General features: G+C 43.6%; 1 protein-coding gene across 9 annotated transcripts in view; it reads left to right on the forward strand.

Moving 5' to 3' along the window:
• The window catches only part of GHR (growth hormone receptor), a 290708-nt gene that overhangs the window by 109952 nt on the left and 158573 nt on the right, over positions 1-22183 (forward strand). For 7 of the 9 annotated variants that reach the window (XM_067030927.1, XM_067030930.1, XM_067030931.1 and 4 more), the window contains one exon: positions 13194-13274. Coding sequence is in view for 8 of the 9 variants with exons in the window: in XM_059060882.2 (XP_058916865.1) it covers positions 13194-13274 (81 nt within the window). In the remaining variant the exon portion in view is untranslated. Of the gene's footprint in view, positions 1-6155; positions 6220-13001; positions 13024-13193; positions 13275-22183 lie in introns of those variants that run through there. The other 2 variants (XM_067030933.1, XM_067030934.1) reach the window with 2 other exon arrangements.

The following is a 22183-nucleotide window of genomic DNA, read 5'->3' on the forward strand; positions in this document are numbered from 1 at the left end:
CTTGGTCCAGACTTGAGGGCTGGTTGTGAGTAAATTTCGTTTCTGGGTTATTCCAGGGCTTCTTGTCCTACTTCAGAGAAGGTGGCCAGGGGAGCTCAGCTCCTGTGGCGCTGGGGAAGGCCAGGAGAGCCCGGCCCACCTCATGTCCGCACTTGTTAGGATTTGTCGGTACTGAATGCCTAACGATAAATGACATTAGATGTGACAGCACGTGTGAGCCTTTTTGCTCCTTGAAAATAGAGTGACAGGTTGAAGACGATGGGGAGTACTGAAAAACCCACTGGACTGGGGACGGGAGGCCTGGATGCTTCTCCCAGCTCGGCTGTAACCACCAGTGGAATCTTGTACACGTCACTTCATCCCTCTAGCCTTGGCTCACCTCATCCGTAACGTGAGACCTTTATGGTAACATGGTCATTAGGGCCCCCTCCAGCCGCCGGGCTCTCTGATTGTGATTCTGTCTCCCCAGTGGTCCCCCCCCGACCCCCAACCTCAGGCTTCCAGACATTCTGATTAATAGAGAAACTAGGAAAGCCATTTATTTAAACTACGTTGCAGTTTAAAGAATATCATCCAGTGAGCATGGGAGATAACTTTCGAAGGGAAAAAATTGTGATCCGTGTTTGTCCTATGCAGATGGTAAAAGGGAAGCAGAAAGCCACCTGCACGCAACTTCCTTCTTTTGCTCTTGACTTTTTCTGCTTTGTCCCTCCTGCAAAAGTAGAGAGGAGATTGGCTGGGGATTCTGAGGGGACTGAGGGTAAGACACTGACGGGAAAGGCTGACCTATGGGAACCTGAGTTCTCCTGCCTTCCAGAGCAGCAGTGCAGCCTTTATTTGGCACGAGCAGCCATGCGGGCAGATCCTCGGTAGAATTTTGAGTAACTGTGACCTTCTTTGCCTCTGTGAAAATCTCTTGCACCTGTATCCAGCGCTCTCGGGTTATATAGGCCCATCCCCCAACCTCTAAATTACCCTCTGCTCTCTTTTACCCAAACTAACTTCTCCCAAAGCTGAATGATGATGTGGATGTTCTTGAGGTGGGGAAAGAACTTCTAATGCCTCTGACCTACCTTACACCCACTAATATTCCCTCCCACCCCCTGCCAAACACACACACACACACACACACACACACACACACACTGCACATATCTCTTCACTCATCATATCCTGCAAGGCATTTTGGTGGGAGTGGTCGCGGAGTGATTAAACAGATGAGGAAGGTCTGTGTCTTGCCCTGAGGAGACCGACAGCAGCACAGGCACTGAGGACTCATTTATTCCACATACAGGGATTCGTTACCTTGCGACTTCCGTGTCGGGGCACATTTTATAGCAGAGGAATGAACAAGTCAGTCTCGGGGGAGTGTGGAAGGCTTCATGGAGGTAGTGATATTGGAGCATGCTTTTGTAGAGCAGATAACTTGGGGGCTTGTCCGGCAGCAGCCTTGAAGGTAAAGGAATAGAGGCCACGAAGGAGGATGTTTTAAGTCTAGAGAAGTGCGGTGAGCATTGGGGGAGGAGGAGATGCATTCCAGAGAGAATTCCGAGGTTGGATCACCCCCTCATGGTGACTAGTGACACATGATGGGTTGGGAGTAACAGGTAACCGGGGAGCCCTAATCTCATTAAACACGTTAGAAAATGTATGAGATGAAGCTGTTTGTTCATGCGGTGGGGACTGGGGGCAGGTAGGAGATGTGAGTTCCTTCCGTTTAGACAGGCATTACACGCTTATGGGTATCCAGGTGACTATCTCCCTGTGTCGGAGGCACCTGCCCTCTGGTTCTTAAACATTTACACGATGCTCTGAGTAAGCTGCCACCTTGGCGATTGCCTGTAGCTTCTCTTCTCCATTTGGAAGTAGAGTTTTGACTGGTAACATGATCACACGTGATTGAAAGTGGAAAAATTCATCTGAATCACTTTGCAGTTTGATGGGAAGACGGATGTTTTATAACTGCTCTCCAAGATGTGAAATAACTGATTTCTCTCCAACAGAATGCAGTGAAAAGCATTTTCGTGTCTGTTCCCCTTGACTTCTGCATAGGTGGACAATCTTCTGGAATCAATAGCAGTTCAGGGTTTGGCTCCGCCTGCTTTTTCCAGCCCTCCTCCACCAGCCCACTGATTTAGGAGAAACACGGCCAGGTCACTGAGTTACAGGTTCCAGAGTTATGCTGTGGTGGTCCCTTAGGGTGGTAAACATAAGGCTCCTGGGAATTGAACATTTAATTCAGGAGGACTGAAAACAAGCTCTCCTGAGCCAAGATGTTAGATTTACAGGGAAATGTAAAGGTAGCCCGTCCTTCTCCCTTCCACGTGACCTTTTCCTCCATAAATACATTCTCCTTGTCCTAATCTTCTCCTGACCCTAGTCTTTCATAGATTTTGACCTTGATTTTGATTTACCTTCACATTGACACATTGTCTGTTTTTAATTTCCTGTCTGACCTGAGGTTAAGATGAGAAGCAAGGCCAGCAAACTGATTTAGACAGGATCTCTCAGGCTTTCTCACTTTCCCTGGGATCAACTTGTGTCCAGATTTATGTGTTCGAAAATAAATTGCATCAACTGACCCAGAGGTGATTAGACTCTAGGGGCTCAATTTACACTAGCTCACCTCGTGAGATGGGCCAATATACCAGAATGCCAATACATTTGTTTATTCTCTATTTCAGCTGTGAAGCAGTTTCATTTCAGCTGGTTATTGTATTAGTTTTCCAGAAAGAGAGCCCAGAAAACAAGAATCAGAAGGTCATGTGGCAATTGTAGAGTCGCAGTGCAGGGAACTGTGTGGCCCTCAAGGGAGAGCATCAGCCCGCCCTGAAAGATTATTGTACCTGTCTCTGTATTGGGACATTCTCGTTGGTCCCAAGTAATTGGATGAGACAAAGTCATGAATTATTTTTTTCAGCATTCTTCATCAAACACTAATTGATTAGATTATCTCTTAAGTCCCTTCTGCCTCCAAATTTCTGTGCTCTGCTAAAAATCCCCTCTCCTTATGGCAACATTTCAGTCATGGCTGGATAGTTGTGTTCCCGATTGATGTTTAAGAAGTCAACCTCAGGCTCTATAACAGGCTTTTAAAGACTGTATTCATTTTCTATTGCTTCTAAAACAGATTACCTTAAATTTAGAGACTTATAAAAACCCATTTATTAGCTCACCGTTCTGTAAGTGAGAAGTCTGGACACAGGCTGGTGTAACTGGATTCTCTGCTCAGAGTTCACAAGGCTGAAATCAAACTGTCACTAGGGCTGCATTACCCTCAGGAGGTCCTGGGAATGAATTTGCTTCCAAGTTCATTCAGGTTGTTGACCAAATTCAGTTCCCTGCTGTGGTAGGACTGTCACCCCCATTTCCTTGCTAACTGTCAGCTGGGAGCCCATTTTTGCCCCTGGAGTCTGCCTGCACTGCATCTCATGCTTCCTATATGGCCCCTCCAGCAACAGCAGGATAAGTCCCTCTCGAGTTTCTAACCTCTCTGACTTCCCCTTCTGCACATCTCACTGGCAAACCTCCTCTCCTGCTTTTACAGACTAATGTGATTACATTTAATCACCCAGACAATCCAGAATAATCTCCCTATTTTAAAGTCAGTTGATTAGTAACCTTAATTACATCTGCGAAGTCCCACCAGAGCAATACCTAGGTTAATGTTTGAATAACCAGAGAAGATAATCTGGGGGCAGGGGGGACCTCTTTAGCATTCTGCCTATCCAGTCTCATCAGCAACGTTTTGAAATGATGTCTTGTCTTTATTGGAGCGATCATATCTGTGGATGACTGGTTTCATCTATTTACACATATTCTTTTTATTTGCAATTTCATAGGATAATATATTCTGATCCTACCTTCATATCTCAGCATTTCAACCCCTTGGCTTAGAAGGTTCTGTGTTACAAAAAGTACATTTATTGGTTGGCTAAATGGGGGAGAATGATGTTTTTCTCTCCCCCTCACCCAGCTGAGGCTGCTTGGGGCAGATGGGCTCTATTCTCACAGATTTCAAAATCATAGCAAATTTGATTTGCATTAGGTCCGTGATTCTCAGTTTACCTGTGGTAAAGCCAGGGCATTTGTTTGTAAGGTCTAATACACAACCAAGGCTGAGAACTATTGATATGCTCCCAACACACTATTTTGGAAATAAGGAGGCTGAGGGTGAGAAATGATTCACTTCAAGCCCCATACCTAGTGACAAATCTGGTGCTAGGGTTATGGTTTAATTATTTATAGAGTTCAGTGCTCAGTAATTATATGCAAAATGAGTGTTAAGGTCTGGAAGTCCCTGCTTCTCGCTTCAGTAGCAAAATTCTTTCTAGGACTTTAAGAAACTATTAGACCTTGCAAAATAAGTTTCAAGGTCTCTTCTCAGCGGTTTGGTCTGCTCACGAGCAATAATAAACACAGATACATTCTGCACTAGCCAGGAGCTGGATGCATGGACCTCCCCAGTCTCAGTGTCTCAGAGCTGCACCATCCAATGGGGTGGCCACTCACTGCCCATGGCTCTTGAGCCTTTTAAATGTGGCTGGTGCCAGTTGTGACGTGCTGTGAGTGTGAGATACACAACAGATTCAAAGACTTATTATGAAAAAAGAGTGTATGAAATACTTCAATACTTTTCATACTTACTGCATGATGAAGTGATAATATTTTGTATATATTGAGTTAAATAGGGTGTATAATTAAAATTTATTTCTTAATACGGTTACTGGGAAATTTAAAATTACACATACGACTGGCATCTGTGGCTGGCATTATATTTCGGTGAGACATTTCTCTTCCTGAGAACATGTTCTATTAAAGCAGTTAACAATGTATGGTCCACGCCACGCTATTACACCTTCTGTGATCTTGAAGAGTGAAGTGGTGTATTGTAAACTTCCTGGCGATGAGACGTGACATTGATCTGCCCCGTGTTTGCCATCTATCTGGCAGCCAGTCAGTCTGGCCAAATAGACTTCTTTCTATTTATAATATAGGCTCAAAGGAGGAGAGGGGAGGCCCCCGTGTCATTGAAAGGGCACACTTCATACCTCTTAAGTAATGTACCCGAAAGTAGACCAAGTGCTCTTGGAGGCTCTAAGACAGAGAGATGAATATCCCTTAAACAATTCTGCTCCTAAGGAAACTGCAATGTCAGCATTTATGAATTATCACTGTCCTTGACAGGCCCAAAGTACTGGAAGTACTGTGGTGCCTACCCTTGCCCATAATGCAAATCCAGATTTTCCTCTCTCTCTTTTTCTTGTTCTCTGTAGTTTGGCCTGCCTCACTGGTACTCTACTTGTGTGTTTAGTCGACCCAGTGTAGCATTTTCAAAGAAGCATGGGAAGGCAAAGGCAAAGACAGGCAGGCCTTGGAGATGGTTCCAATCCCGACCCAGAAGTATTCCATCTCAGTTTGCGGGATCCCCTTAACTTCTCAAAGCTCCTCTAAACTTTCATTTCCTCAATTTTAAAATGAGGGTCTCTTGCAAGGAATGAATGAGGTAATAAGGCACTCAGCACACTTATTCCTTGGCAGATTTTGGAGAGGACATCTACTCTGTGCAGCCCAGGGCTAGCTGCTGGGGATAAAAGAGTGAGTGACACACAGCTACTGCCCCCAGTTTGCTCGCAGCTAGAGGAGGAGAAAGACAAGGAGGCCAGCAGCATCAGGACAGGAGAAGTCCTCTCTCCCTGGCAGCTGTTCATTACGTTGCACTGCGCGGGGTTTGGCATATCACGAAAGTCTGGTACGGTGTGTAGGTGAGGGGACAGACCCACAGTCATGAAGTGACTGCCCGAGCCGCCACATCAGGTGATGCTGGGCTGTGTCCAGGGCACAGGATTGCTGACTCCTTCTCTAGCAATGCTTTTCCCAGGAGAGCACATTGCCTCACTCTTGGTTTCCCAACTTGTTTACCCTAAAAGAACAACTTCACCACTTTGGACTTGATAAAAGGAACAAAAGAGTTTCTTCCAACTTTTGCTCGATATATAATCTGGGCATGTGAGTGACTCCTTCAGTACTTGGAGTTATTATAGTAATCATTGTCAGGTTATAATCTCATCAAGATACTGAATGTTTTTGTTACCTGAAAACTTCCTTCTGTGAGATCTTCAACAGCTCATCTATTTCCTGTTAAATCAGGTAAAACAAAGCCTATACTTCCATCTGAGAGTCTTGGAAGAAACTCCAACATCTTCAACTTTGTTTAAGGTACATTCTCCGTGTTCTATGTGATCTGTCACAGTAATAAAATATTAGATCATTTAAAAAAAAAAGAGCCACTTGTGGAAAGAGAGATAGCAGAAATCCAGTAAGAGGTTTGCTTTTTCAAATTCTATTTTGGAAAACAATGACTTGGTAGGTGCAATTCTGTAAGATATAAAAAGGAACAGAACATATTGTTCAAATAAGCACCCACCTATGCAATTGATTTACTCTTCCATGTAAGAGTTACACCTGCATCATGCATCAGTGAATGCACCAGGTGAATCAGGCTGGGTGAGTTTGGTCTAGCTTTGTGGCGAGGTGTTTCAAAGTGCCACTGGGTCCTACTGATTTCAAACAGAATGCCCCATGCACCAAGGAAGGCCCACTCCCAACGGAATGCCCACGCATATACCAAGATAGGAGAAGCACCAAGCATTTGGTGTTGAAATGGGCCTTATTCTTTCACTCCCTGGAAAGGAAGAGGTGGAGACCCAGGCTCCTGTAACCCAGCTGCCTTCTCTGTTCTCACAGGAAGAGTCCTGACTTCAAACCAAGCCTCTTAGTGTTGGAATTTTTCTACCCAATTGTCAGCTCTAGAAACCCACGACTCACGAAACAAGTGATCTGGACCCAGTAACAGCAGCGTATAATTTTCTTACAGTAGATGAGATAGTGATTAGGGGAAAAATCAGCCTCTGGATTATTCCCCCACACTTGGGCCTCCAGGTAGAAAGTGTGCAATTTGCCTGTACAACTAAGCAGAAGTGATCAGCATTCCTGCCTTATCCTGGGAGATGTACACATTACATTATGATGATCCTTCCCCTCCCCTGGACTCTCATGTGATGTAAGTGCTTGATTGAAGAGTGGAGTCTCACGTATTGTGGCTGATTGCTTTACCATGTCCCTAGACTTCCTTTCCAGGACATACAATGAGGGCCCCATTCCCAATCCCATGGAAACCTAAAACGGTCTATTTAATCACTAGTATCAGGAAGTGTAATAAATAGCTAGTATTGATATACGCAGAGGGCAGGCCAAGTGCTTTGAATCAACATCTCATTCAGTTGCCTCCTGATTTTCCCATGAAAAGAGGAATAATATTATCGTCTCCATATTAGAGATGAGTAACCTGAGGTTTGGTAAAGCCAGGATTTGAACCTGATCCACAACTTGTGCCCTGAACCCCTAAGCTCACCCTCTCTATAGGTGAAGAGCAAGAATAACATCTGAGGTAGAGTCTGATGGTAATTTCTATAGACCTGGGAAAGTATCTATCAATGATTATTAACTAAATGTGACCATCTGACAGTGGAACAGATGGCATCAAATGAAATCAAGTGTCCAGGGTTCACTCAGTAGCACTGTCTCCTACCTCTTGTGTCAATGTCAGCAGATTGTTTAATCTTTTACCTGTTACCTCACCTGGAGCCTAGAGAATATCATTTACTTCCCCAGCTGGTGGTGTGCTGGGTCTAGCTCATACTGGCTTGTGAATCCACATTCAGTGATGTCAGTGATCCAGTGAATCCGTGTTAAGTGACTTGGTAGCTTAAAATCAGCCTTGGTGGAGGTATTTATACCACAGAGATTGGCAAATGCTACAAATCACGGCCCTTTTAAAATTATTATTCCAGAGAGACAATTGTTAAATATTAATACACCACTGGCTGTGACTCAAAGAGAGATACAATGTGAATTGTCACATTCTAAAGGTAAACAAAGGCACACTGGGTACCCTAAAAAAAACTTCTATAAATATAGTCTTACCTAAGTCTTCCGTGAATCTTTTATCCCCATCATTCTGCATTTGGGAAGACCTCTGAAAACATAACCATAATGATTTTATATGTCACTACAAATATACAGTTTTATTTTGTGTATTGTTTTTGTTATGAAAACAAATATGCTGCTGTAATAGTCTATTTCTGAACGCAGATACAAACAGATAAGCCATAAAGTGTATATATAAATGTTGTCAATTAGAAATATAAAATATAATGCCATGTATGTAATTTAAAATTCTCTAGTAGTCACATTTTTTAAAAAAGGGGGATATTCATTTTTAATATTTTATTCAGCAACCCCAATTACGATTTTAACGTATAGTCAACATAAACGTTATTGAAATATTTTGCAGCCTTTTTTGTACCAAGCCTTCAAAATACATGTATATTTTATACTTACAGCACATCTCAATTTAGATCCTAACTTTTCATCAGAAATACTTGATCTGTACTTAGATTTTATAAAATGTTCAGCTGAAGAAGTTTTACATACCCAATCTGTTCTTAATATACTTAATTAAATATTTAATTAAAATATTTAGTTAAAATTAAGTAAAATTTAGCTTATTTAATTCCTCAGTTGCACTAACCACGCTTCAAGCACTCAGTAGTTATAGGTGTGACTGGTAGTAGCCGAACTGGTCAGCACAGGTGACCATATATGCTCTATTTTTTGTTTTTTTAGAAAAATGGAGATGTATTATATATACCACTCCCAAAGTTTTTTTTTCCCCTCATACCGTACACATTTAAACTACTTTCCCATCCTATATTCCCCACTGGATCCCTGCGAGGAGAGAAATCTCAGCGAGAGTAATGATATCAATAATGTCTGTGAATTTCTTCTCCCTCACTGCTAGGAAGGAGATAAATTGACCTAAGGCATTTTGTGTCTGACCAATTTTCAAATGACCACCACCAAAAAGTGAATAATAACATGAACTCCAGATACAAACTGTTCAAATAAATGCCTGCAGCTAACTAGATTGGATCATTTCAAATACCCTTTTGGAGAGCCTCTTCCTTTTTCAGTGCTGAGTTCTTAGAAAAGCTTCATCAGGAAATCAATGAGATTCAGTTTTGCAATATTTCATTAGTAATCAACACTAGCATTAGAAAGTACACATTTATTAGGTTATCTACCTGGAGTCTTGGTTTTGCAATATAAACAATTCTGCTTCTGTTGGGGTTTTTAAAATCAGCTCTCTCTCTTTCCATAGCAGAATCACTAGATCAGTAAAACAGACATTTGAGAAAACTTATTTCTGATCAGTTCAGCTGTCATTTTGATATTCTTTGTTACTTGGCCATAACAGAACTACAAGCTCCTAAATCTATTATTTTACTCCTCCCACTTATTAAAATGCTAACAGCATACTTTTAAGGATGCTTTTGACCATTTTCCTTTTAAGTACTTGATACAGAGATCAGAGAATCAGAGGGTGTAGGTGGTTTTGGGTGGTGGTTCGTTTTGTCTCTGACAAATTACTAACCAGATATGATCACATTTTTTCCTGTATGGCTTCATATACTTTTTAATGTTACTTTTTTTTTTTTTCCTTGCGGTACGCGGGCCTCTCACTGTTGTGGCCTCTCCCGTTGCGGAGCACAGGCTCCGGACGCGCAGGCTCAGCGGCCGTGGCTCACGGGCCCAGCCGCTCCGCGGCATGTGGGATCCTCCCGGACCGGGGCACGAACCCACGTCTCCTGTATCGGCAGGCCGGCAGGCAGACTCTCAACCACTGCGCCACCAGGGAAGCCCTAATGTTACTTTTAATAAAGATGACGTGGGGCTCGTCGTTTCTGTGTAGATATCTCTGAAATCCAGTAGTGATTTCTCTCTCAATGGTTTTGATTGCTTTTCTATTCTCCAGTGTGCCTTGTACAGTGCTAGCAGCCACTGGTAGTTCAACAGATACGTGCTAATTTTAAATTAAAGAGAATGGAACCAATGGCTTTCTTTGCCTGGAGTTGGTTTTAACATGTTGGGAAAAAGTAGTGTATTTAATCTCCATCGCTTCTCATGTGTTTATGGACTATTTTATAGCCAAGGAACAAAAGTATATCATTGGCCTCACTGTGATTTGGAGGCCTCCTGTGCTGCGCAGTTTACAGAATTAAAACTCACACCAGCTGGGTCACAGGGCTTTTCAAATGGCTCTCCCTTGAGGAAGGGGGGAGCCGGCAAAATGCCTCAGGCTCGTTGAGATCCCAATGGTGTGAGTTCCCTTCTGCAAAAATAGAAGCTCCTCCTTCCCCCACCCCAGTGAACATCACGCCATGTGGCTATGGCCAAAGAATGCATAAATATCATTAGAAATTTAGAGAGGGATTTTCCCTAGGAAAATGCTGCGAACTTTAAAAACCCAGTAGACTAAGGTACAGTTTAATAGATTCCTCTGAACAATGCCTGCCTCTAGTTAGATTATTATATCAGGAAAAGGAAATAAAGGGATTTTCTCCTGCTCACATCTGGCACATCACTGACAGATTAAAGTTCCAAACTTTGTGTGTTGGCACTCTGTCCTCTCCCAGGGACATTTTATCTCCTCCAGAACCTAATAAAAGAGGACCTTCTCATCTAGAAGCTGCCATGCAGCGCCCTGCATCGTTGAAGGGGAAAGCTTACAGTCAAATCGGCCCAGGCCAATGAACGTTCTGTTCATGTGATGGCACTAAAGAGAGTTCACTATGGGGGTGCAAGGAGAGGGGGGAGTGCGAAGGGGGCCGCTTTCGGAGCCATCCCCACTGAGCCAGCAACAGTGGACTGGGAGTGTTAGTCTCTAAGGAAACCCTTAGCCCTTACTGAATCCAGCCACATTGCTTTATCCTCTTCTCTGTTCGCACCCCTAGTTAGGGCCTTAGAGTTGTGAGTCCCTATGCCCTGCTCTCATTGGCAGTGACTGTTCTCTTCTATGTGGGAGGATGGCCGTTTTAAATACCTCCTTTTCTGCTGTGGGAGTGTGCAAACAGGTTTCTGGTTAATTTTGCTTTGGGGACTCTGATTTGTTTTGGGAGATAGAATGTATTCTGTGGAGATGTGTTTGGCTCATAAAGACACTGTTGCAATAATCAGTTCCTCATTGGGGAGAAGCGAAGTTCATTTGTAGGCAGCAGCTTCCAAAAGATTGGGGATGGGAGGGCGCCAGCTACGATTCATCTGAAGCAAAATTCACTTGTCTCTGGCACCTGCCAAGTCTCTGAGGATTTCGAAGAGGTAACTTCGAAACCAGGGGAAGCACCCTTCTGAGAAATGCAAACCTGTTCAGATCCTTATTCAGCTGGGGAGCATACAGTGTGGCCTGGGAATGGGATTCACTGTTACAACCCAGCATCAGGAGATCCTGTGGCAGAGGAGGGAGGCTTCTTTACCCGACACATGGTGTGTTGAGAGATGGCAAGTCAGTCTAGCACTATGTACAGAATCCAGTTCCTCAGTGCTTTTCCTCCCTAAAAAAATACTTGTAAGACAGAATTTAAAAGGAAATATCCAGTTACCCAGAGGATAGCATTTTCAGCCTGTAACGTATTTGTTTTTAGCCTTTTCATGTATTTCTGCTGTAGACTTCAAACTATGATTACAATGGCCTGTTCACTTAGGCGTAAAGGACCTTGGGAGAGATGCTCAGTGAAAGTAGCTGAGGATGATGCAAGGCCATGAGCCCAGAGCCTTCCAGGTTAAGAATTTAGAACATGGGTGTTATAATAACCACAACTCACGTTAGTGTGAACTCTCACCGTTGGCAAAGTGTGTTCATCTACGCCGTCACACTCAGTCCTATGAATGACCCCATGGGGCGGTGTTACGTGGGGCATCCTCACGCGTGTAGGCTACACCTGGATATTCAGACGCAGGGGGAGAGTCCATTCACCTAGAGATGTCTTCTTAGAATTTTTTAACAACGTTAGAATCATATAGAATTTTTAAAATGATGCATCATCCACTGTCTAGAAATGAAAGTGTGGAGTGTGAGACATTTACTACCTATTCAGAATTACACAACCATTACCCGGACCACAGCGTTCCACTATCCGTGAAAAGAAACATTTGTGTTCATCGTTTCAGTTTGATTAGGGGTAGCAGAAGGGCTACTTGATTATTGTCAAGAATGTACAGTAATAAAAATAAGTCCAATACAGGCACTGGTGGAGCAGCTCCCAGTATGATGAGCAGATTTGCCTGAGTGACTTGTAAAGTACCGTAATTTCATGGAAATATTGCAGCTAAGCTTTAAAGTAGTTGGCGTTAGTCTTCAGATGTAGCAACAGCTCTCCAAAGGGCAGTCTGCTGAGTTCATTTTAAGCCAGCCAAAATGGTCTCTTTAGAGATCCAGGAGGTGGACACCTGGTTTATTTATTCCCAAGAAGCTTCATTTCCTCCAGGTAAAGGTGTGTGCTGGCTGAGGCGTGCTGATCTGCTCCCCCATTCATCAAACCGAAGGCTTCAAGGTGTGGCCACACTTGGGATTCCAAATGGCTAGCCCAGCCACAAACTGACTCTTCTTAGAGTCTGAGGTGTTCACATTCCTGGGCCTTTCAGAGACCACATTCCTTCTGAAACCCGCAGGATACCAGGTGTCCTAGGGGAGGCCACCTAGGAAGCACCAGTGTTTTGTTTTCTTTTGCTTCTCACCCCCTTACTGCTGCCTTCTGGTTAAACCTCCTTAGGATGGCTCATTAGCACAGTGTTTTGAGTGTTAATTGAGCTCTTTTGTTCCCTGGGACACACACTGGAGGAGGTTTTACTACTACTGAAGTGGGTTGTTTTGTTTTCCCTTTTATGGGCAGTCCAGCTCAAGGCCCCTTGCTTGGTGATACTGCTGAAGTTTCTATTTCCAGATCAGATTAAAGGAACCACACTGGCCCTGTTATGGAAGCAATGCCTGGGGGTCATTTCTTGTGTGGTGGTCCTATGGCTGCCGGGCAGGATGTGAAAATCTCCAGTGTCCATGTTATTTCCTGAGGCAGGCACCCAGCGGAAGTAGAATTTATTACAACCTGCTGTTTGCTCTCATGAAAAGTATGACAACGTGAGACTCTAGGGCAGTGAAAGACTTAACAAAGATTCCTTCTAGAGCTGCTGTGCATGTCAACTCATTCATAATTTAGCCAGTCTTTAAACAACTTTTAATGAAAACAGTCTGCTTTTAATTGCTTAGCTTTATCTTATTCCTCTTTGTATGATTGCAGGTCCTACAGGTATGGATCTCTGGCAGCTGCTGTTGACCTTGGCAGTGGCGGGCTCAAGTGATGCTTTTTCTGGGAGTCAAGGTGAGTTCTGCTTTTCCATTCCCACCCGCAGTGTTTTGAAACCACACTGAACTTTTATTTGTTAAATCTAAGTTCTTTGGATGATGTAATTAGAAGAGGTAAGTTTTAAGTAGCAGTAAATAGAAAACCTGTTGTAGCTTTAAAATCACAAACCAGGAGGACGTTTCTGGGGATGTTTTTAGGAGGAAAACAGTAGTCAGCTTTGGCAACTGATGTTTCGACGTCAAAAATAAATGCTGCACATCACGCTGAGGGCATTTCTGGTGAAGGCAAGCTAGGTCTCTTGGTCCTCAGGCTCTGGGAGAGAGACTGAAATTGCACTGAAGGATTATTAACGTACTGGTCACTCAGCTCGTCTGTGACTAAGGATATCATCGCCTTTTTCCAGAGCTCAGAATTAAGTCCTCTTAATCATATTCTCTGAGAGTGGAAATTGCAGATTTCAAATCAATTTTACCTCTTACTCTATGGGTGATTACCATTTGGCTAAATCTGAAGGAGGAAACACCCGAAATAGTTGGATAATATACTCAAAGTCACGAGTTTCCTTGGCCATCTCTGTAATTCTCCCTCCCTCTTTATACCCTCTTCCTATTGGAAGAGTTGCCATATATTCAGACTTAGGTCTCATACAGCAATAACTGGAACAGGAGAGAAATGAAAGGGAATGAAAAGTATTTTTCTGCCCAGAAAGAAAACTGTGCTCGTAACGAGGGTGGGAGACGTTTTAAAATATCATCTTGAGTACTTGATTGTTTTTCTTGCTTGAGCTTGAACAAAGGAAAGAAATCATCATTTCTCCTATTCTGTGATACCACAGTCACTTGTTGCTTTAAGAGCGGCCAACTCCCCTACTTACCAGGCAACTCATCTTGGAAAACACAGTTTAGCAGCAGAAGTAGTGCCTTAAAATGTCCTCCCTGACCTTCGAGCCAAAAATAAATCCCTAGTAGTGAGCTGCTGAGGGCAACCAGAGTAACTGAGAAAACAAAAAGTGTAAAATATGTTATTTTATCTCCTAAAACAATTTTAAAATATTTATAGGAAAGAAGTCATAATTGTTTGAAATATTTTGGGGTCTCTCTGGTGTTATAATGTCAACATTTTGCAAGTCAAACATGGAGGGAATTGCAGGCTCCATGTCAGCAGCTTTTCCCATGGCTGGTTTTAGACCCTGGGTCTGAGCCAAAGAATTACAGCTGAGATCCTCTGCTATTCCAAAGTCATGGTGGTTACGTCTCTACTTTCTTCATTAAGGTGACTTTCACTCCACTGGGCAAGGCTCGAGGAATTTAAAAGACTTGTGAAATGAAAAGTATGGCAAAGGAAATCTTTAAAGAAAATTTAAAATGTATCCCCAGCTAAAAGACTAGAGCTCAAGTTACATTTTTGACCTAGAGAGTCTGCAAAGAGCACCTATTTCAACTGCTTTGACATTTTTAGCAAGCCTTTAACTTCATAGAGGAAACAAAACCATTAGCTGGTTTTATATTTGCTTTTTTTTTTTTTTTTTTTTTGCTTTTTGATAGTTTGTGTTTGCTTTGTTTATTTGGCGGGAGCAGAGCATAAGAAAATGCAACGGTTTATAGTAAATACAAATCACATAGTTTAACATTACTTACACATACTAAGTAATTTAGCAAAGGAAAAAAATTTCTTCTTTTCTTTTTCTTAGTAGGCTAATCAAAATTCCTTTGGAATATGTGGCTACTCCAAAATTCTTACCTTAAAATGGCCTGGGGATTGTTAAGGACGCAGTATGATGTTTATATAAGAAGGTGCAGATGAGCATGTTTGAACACGAGCGTGTGTGTGTGTTTGCTGGCGCTGGCCATTTATCCGATGAGTTCGGCCAGAGTGATCTCCTGATATGACATGGATTGAAGCTCAGATGACATTCATGGGCCATGTGTTTCTTTTTCTGCCAGGTCTGGATTGTACCCAAATCATTTTATTTTTATTTTCTCTCCCATTGTATGAGGCAGACTAAAAATGTTAAGAGAGGACTTAAAAAAAAAAAAAAAAAGATGCTACTGTAGTTTCACCAGCCATTCATTGAATTAAGTTTAGTCAGTGCAAGAGGTGGCACTGCTGAGGAAAGAAACTGGGAAGCATCTCGGGGAGAAAAGCTGCCCAGGAGCTGGGAGGAGATGACAGATCTGCATGCCTGAGGAATGTTGGCACTTGAAGCCTTGAGCAGGGCTCTTCTTGCTTAGGCAGATGAGCAATTTAAAATATGCTGGCCCTAAAAGGATTTTTTTATTAAGTCTAATTGCCCTCTTGGAAATTTAATGAGAACTAAGCATCGAACAGTGCCACCATTGTATTAGCTAAAGTGTTGTAATTGATGCTGTCTGTTTGTCTTTCATCCTTAATATTAATTAGTCTTTACATCTGATCCTCAAGGCAGGTTACATACTCTCAAGGAGAATTTCTTTCTTTTTTCTTTTTTTTCTGGATGTACCACAGTTTATTTAATTTTTTAAATTAAAATATAGTTGATTTACAATATTACATTAGTTTCAGGTGTACAGCCTAGTGACTCGGTACTTTTATAGATTATATTCCATTCCAAGTTATTACAAAATGATGGCTATAATTCCCCATGCTGTAGAATATATCCGTTTGGCTTATCTATTTTATATATAGTAGTTAGTACCTCTTAATCCCATACCCCTATCTTGCCCCTCTTCCCTCCCCTCTCCCCGCTGGTAACTACTATTTCGTTCTCTGTATCTGTGAGTCTGTTTCTCTTTTGCTATATACCTTTGTTTGTTTTATTTTTTAGATTTCACAAATAAGTGATATCACACAGTATTTGTCTTTCTCTGACTTTTTTCATTAAGCATAATACCCTCCAGGTCCATCCACGTTGCTGCAAATGGCAGAATTTCGTTCTTTTTTATGGCTGAGTAATATTCCATTGTGCATATATACCATATCCTTTTTATCAGTTTGTCTGTTGATGGACACTTGGGTTGCTTCCATGTCTTGGCTATTGTAAATAGTGCTGCTATGAACACCGGGGTGCATGTGTCTTTTCAAATTAGTGTTTTCATTTTTTCTGGATATATACCTAGGAGTGGAGTTGATGGATCATACGGTAGTTCTATTTTTAGTTTTTTGAAGAACTGCCATACTGTTTTCCATAGTGGCTTCCCACCAACAGTGTAGAAGTGTTCTCAGGAAGAATTTCTTATTCCAAAATCAGGAATGAGCAACAACGTTTCATTTTCAGAGGGCTTCACAGGGTTGAACTGTCAACTGGTTGCATCAAAACTGCTGCTCCTGGGCTTCCCTGGTAGCACAGTGGTTGGGAATCTGCCTGCCAATGCAGGGGACACGGGTTCAAGCCCTGGTCCGGGAAGATCCCACATGCCGCAGAGCAACTAAGCCCGTGCACCACAGCTACTGAGCCTGGACTCCAGAGCCCAGGAGTCACAACTACTGAGTCCATGAGCCTAGAGCCCGTGCTCCGCAACAAGAGAAGCCACCGCAATGAGAAGCCTGCGCACCACAACGAAGAATAGCCCCCGCTTGCCACAACTAGAGAAAGCCTGTGCGCAGCAACGAAGACCCAATGCAGCCAAGAATGAGTAAAAATAAAAATTAATTAATTAAAAAAGAAACTGCTGCTTCTGCAAAGATAATTTTAATGAGAAATGTGCGTAAAGACTTAATGGATACAAATATTCTTCTGAGGAGCGCCTGTTATACGTTGTTATACCTCTCCTATTTCTGTTGGTCCACAAGTGAGCATCCTCTTTGACCTCAGCAGTGTAAGGTGGGGGGAGGCTAGTCCCGACCTGAAGAAGTTCAGTCTAGTTAGGATATGAGGAACTTCTAGAAATTAATGAGAGACTGTATAGTTTTAAGGTCTAGATTGTGTGATGAATACAGATGGCCAAGATGCTCTAAAAAAGGCTAAATTAAGGTGGCCTGGAATCGTTAATTCAACAAATTCAATGTACAGATATTTCTTTAGAGCTTTCCATTTTTAAAGATTGAAATTACGGCTATGAGGAAAACAGTGATTCTTCCCTCAAGGAATTTATCATGACTTAAGAGATCAGGAATATGTTTAAAGAATTACTGTATGAGGCAGAATGTATTAACTATGGAAATAGTGGCCTGCACTACACTCTTCAAGAGGAGTGAAGAGAGGAGAGTCACCTCAGGGTGTGGTGAAGCAGAGGGAACTTCACAGGGGAGGTTGGTGTTATTCCAGCAGATTTTAGAATACTGGGTTAAGACTTTGAAAGGCCTAAAAGAGCAGGGAGTGGCTGCAGGAATAGCATGTGTGATAAAGGAACAACATAAAAGACGTGCACAGGTGTAGATATGAGGTGTACGCAGAGAACAATTCAGCCAGTCGCTGGGTTTACACTATGTATGGGGCACTGTGCTAGGAGTGAGTGGTTCTATTTCACACACACACAGCATCCAACAGAGGTCTTTTGAGCACTTACTTCGTGGAAGGCGTACAATTAATTTGGCCAGAGTGCATGGTACATGAGCACTGTGTTTGTAATTATTCCCTTTGGATGTAAACTTAGGTCAGTGAACTCGAGTTAAATTACAGAAGGTCTAGAGATGGCAAAAGCTTCATGGAAAAGACAAATCTTGCTGGGTCTTGAAGGATGGGTAGTATTTTGGAGAGGAAGCGAGTCATAGTTCTTAAAGTTGTAGGCCAGGTAAGAGGTTCATGATTGTACTGTGTGTGTGTGTGTGCACGTGTGTGTGTGATATTTATATAAAACATATACAGGGAATTCCCTGGAGGTCTAGTGGTTAGGATTCCGCGCTTTCACTGCCAGGGCCTGGGTCTGATCCCTGGTCGGGGAACCAAGATCCCGCAAGCCACATGGCGCAGCCGAAAAAAAACTATTTGTGTGTAATATATGTGTGTGTGTATACATGGCATGGTTTGCAGGCAAAGCACATAATTAGTATCTTATCACTCTAAATATCATTCCATACCGGTCAAGATAAAAAAATTACACTAGGAGTGAGAGGCCATGTCCCAAAGGAACCAGGATCCCCCAAATAATGTTCTTTGTATACCTTTGAACATTTTTCATAAACTTATGCAAACACACACAGCACTTATGTGAAAGAAAAGACACCTCTATTCTCATTGCTAACAGATAGGAAATAATGACACAGTGGCAGGAACATTTTATTTTTTTTAAATAAACCTTACACTTTCATGCCCCTTTGCTGGTAAAGCTCCACAGAGCCCTAAGAGCTCAGGACATAACAGGATATATTTCAAGCAAGTATTAGAGTCATGGCTGTAGTTGGTAAACAGTGAAGCGTGAGCCTGTTAAAAATGTTCTGAAGCAGGAACAATGCACACTTTCCTTGAACGCACACTGGCAGTGAGGGAGAAAGCCATAGAGCTTACGATTACTGCTGTCTTTACTTCAAGAGGCAAGAAGAAATCTTAGTCTCTTCTAGTGCCATGGACATTAGTAGACCTACATCACCTGGTCTTCCTGGTGTCACAGATGCTATGACGCCAGAGTTCAGGTCATAGCAGGCCAGGCGACGGAGCTTCTGGTCTCGTCTACCTGGATGATGACAATGGAAGATATGCATAGACCTTTGTGTGTGATGAGGACTTTTAGCAAGTTTTTATCGAGCACGTTTATGTTTGTTTTTGTTTTGTTTTGTTTTTTTGCGGTACGCGGGCCTCTCACTGCTGTGGCCTCTCCCGTTGCGGAGCATAGGCTCCAGACGCGCGGGCTCAGCAGCCATGGCTCACGGGCCCAGCCGCTGCGCGGCACGTGGGATCTTCCCGGACCGGGGCACGAACCTGCGGCGTCCCCTGCATCGGCAGGCGGACTCTCAACCACTGCGCCACCAGGGAAGCCCTCGAGCACGTTTATGGATTCAAGGATGAATTTTGAATTTATGTTTCTACCTTTAAGGAGCTCATGGTTTATAGAAGAGAAGACAGATAAGTAAACCTAATTTAATCATGGCTCCCTAAGGTTATTAAAGAGTTTTAAGCAGGGTAATAATACTGTTAGATTGTCTTTTGGAAATACAGCCGGTAATCAAGTCAAAGTGTATTGGAGAGCAATGAATGCGGAGGAAGATGGTTGTAATAGGTTAGGAGAGACGACGCAGGTGTGCCAGTGGTGGCTAAAACAAAATAGATGGACTATAGACAGATGTTGCAAAGTACTCAGAGTCCAATTACATGTGGCTTTTTTCCAGTTACATGTTATCAACATCAGCAGTGACTCACTTTTAATAGAGTGAAGCCCTGGAACACAGCTCAGCCTGTTAGCAGTGAAGTGATACTGGAATGGAGCAGCTCTGTGGAGGGGGAAACACTGAGACTGATGACAGCAGAGTATCTAAGCAAACTTTCTTTCGTGCCATTTCCCAGAACCCCTCCTGCCTGTGCCCAGCCCAGGTCCCACGGCTGTCTGCTCCCCTCTGCAGTGTGTCTGTGCTATGGCTTGGTCACTGTGGCCTGAGGGTCCACAGCGGGGACAAAGGCCTGACTCCATACCGATGTGGTCTCTGCACATTCATGACTCAATCCCGAGACCTTGACATACCCCCAGATATTTGATCCTCCCTAGAATATGTACTTTTCTCATGGAATGCAATAAAATATACGCAGGATGAGTCAAGGGCAGCATAGTTACGCACTGAGCAGAATCTGGGAGGTCGGCGAGGCTTACACAGTAGCTACGTGACTCACCTCTGTGAAGCAGCTGGAAGTGTGAGTGATGAGGTTTGTGCCTCAGCTAATTAGTATTAAAAGGACTGGGACCACCCAAGAATAGCCTGAACCTTGAACGTTCAGGTCACACATGCCAATGATGAGCCATACTTCCAGTCTTCTACCTTAGATTACAGGACAGTCATCCGCCAACCATTACAGGACAAGAGCCCGTCCTGGTGTGCAAAATGTCTCCACACCACTTTGGTTCAGTAGCCTCAACTAGGGCTTCTGTTATGGGAGGATAGGAACGGGGTTGACGGAATGTGTTTGTGTGCTGCCGGCCACCAGCTCTTGTTCATTGACACGCCTGGGTTTCTGCCTCTAGTGGAAGCTAACCCAAGTTTAACTGTGCAGAAGTCCACACTGGCTTGGACTGGCCCGGCCAGCCTCTCCCTGCCTGATAGCCTCCACAACTAGGGCCCCAGGGTCCCTCAATCACCCAGCATCTTTTCCCTAGGAAAACCCTCTCAGGAAGAACCTGTGGGTGGTGGTTTTCTTCTCACCCTGATTTTTTAAGTCCGTGTGTTACTTTGGTTTAGTTTAAACCCTTAACCTTGAACTCGATGATATAGAATTCTAGGCGTTTCAGAGCCACCCGCAAAGGCATCTTCGGGGCCTATCCCCTGCTCCTCGTAACTGCCTGCTAGACATAGTTATGGATGTCTAACTTGTCATCAGGCAGAGTCACCAGCAGCCACAGCCCAAGGACCACCATCAGTTTTCACAAGCAGCAGGCATCAGGGTCCCATTTGGGCTCTTCCAGAAACACTCACAGGCTGTCAGCAGTGTCATCCCTCAGACTCAGAGCGAAGCTTCCTCCTCCTCTGTAGTTAGCAGCATACGGGTGGTGATGATGTGTGACATAAACACACTTTGAAATCGGATGCAACTGATCGTACAGAGAGGATTCCGTGGCGCCCCATCTGGCCGGCACCGCACAGACCGGGAGGCCCAGGGGCCTGGAGCACTTCTTCAACCTCAGCTGCAGATCAGTCTTCTGTGGTCTGTATTTCCCAAATTCGTCCAAAATGAATCCACAATATTTCGTCAGATCCATCTATCAGGAATCTCTTTCTGTTTCTGTCACAACGTACCAGCCTTAAGCCTTAACCTTAACTAATTACAGTGTCTGTGTTACAGCTCCACAGCAGGGTTGCAGGTATTAAGAGTGCGGAGGCGCGTGTCCCAACCACGGAGGGGATATTTCAGGATGTTGTTTGTTGTTTTAGAAGCTTTCCACAAGATGCAGGACACAGGGATGGACAGAAGGGCAACCAGTGGTGGAGGATCAGGAGTTTGGGGAGGTGACACTTGTTTTGTGTCTCTCTTCTAAACGAAGTCATCGTGACGTCTGTGTTTTAAGTCACTAAGCCTGACTTCCTGAAAAGCTCTTATTGAGGAATAGAAAGACCTAGATTAACTTCTGTGCATACCATGGCCATATATGCCTGTCAAACTTGTGTTTATGTAGCCATTATAGGTGTGAAATCCAGACAAATTCTGGATTGAGCTTGAAATATACACAATTTGTTTTCGAACGATTGACAGAATGACCACTGCATACTCTGTGTAATAAATAGTTATGGATTAAAACTCACTAGACCGGGCTTCCCTGGTGGTGCAGTGGTTGGGAGTCCGCCTGCCAATGCAGGGGACACGGGTTCGTGCCCCGGTCCGGGAAGATCCCACATGCCGTGGAGCGGCTGGGCCCGTGAGCCATGGCCGCTGAGCCTGCACATCCGGAGCCTGTGCTCCGCAACGGGAGAGGCCACAAGAGTGAGAGGCCCGTGTACCACACACACACAAAAAATCTCACTAGACCTGAAAATTCATGGAGGATGTTTTGTTCACCCCTGTATCCCCTCCTCTACCATTCTGACACATGGAGTAGATCTTCATTTTATTTAAGGGAATCAACATCTAAATCCTGACCTGGAACTTTCCCAGTAATTGTCTACAATTGTCACTAATGCTCTGTTATGTCCAGCCTTAACCAGGGCAGAGGCTGGATTTGGACCCCCTTCCAGAAGAAAGTGTCTGGAAATAGCTGTGCAACTGTCGAAGCTATTCTCCAAGAAGCCCCAAGTATCCCTGTGCCCTACCTGAAGCCCTGATTTGTGGCCTTTCCCTGTGGATGGAATACTCATTTTCCCGCTATATACTT

The sequence above is a fragment of the Kogia breviceps genome, chromosome 4 (genome assembly GCF_026419965.1).
Source record: "Kogia breviceps isolate mKogBre1 chromosome 4, mKogBre1 haplotype 1, whole genome shotgun sequence".
NCBI classification, from domain to species: domain Eukaryota; kingdom Metazoa; phylum Chordata; class Mammalia; order Artiodactyla; family Physeteridae; genus Kogia; species Kogia breviceps.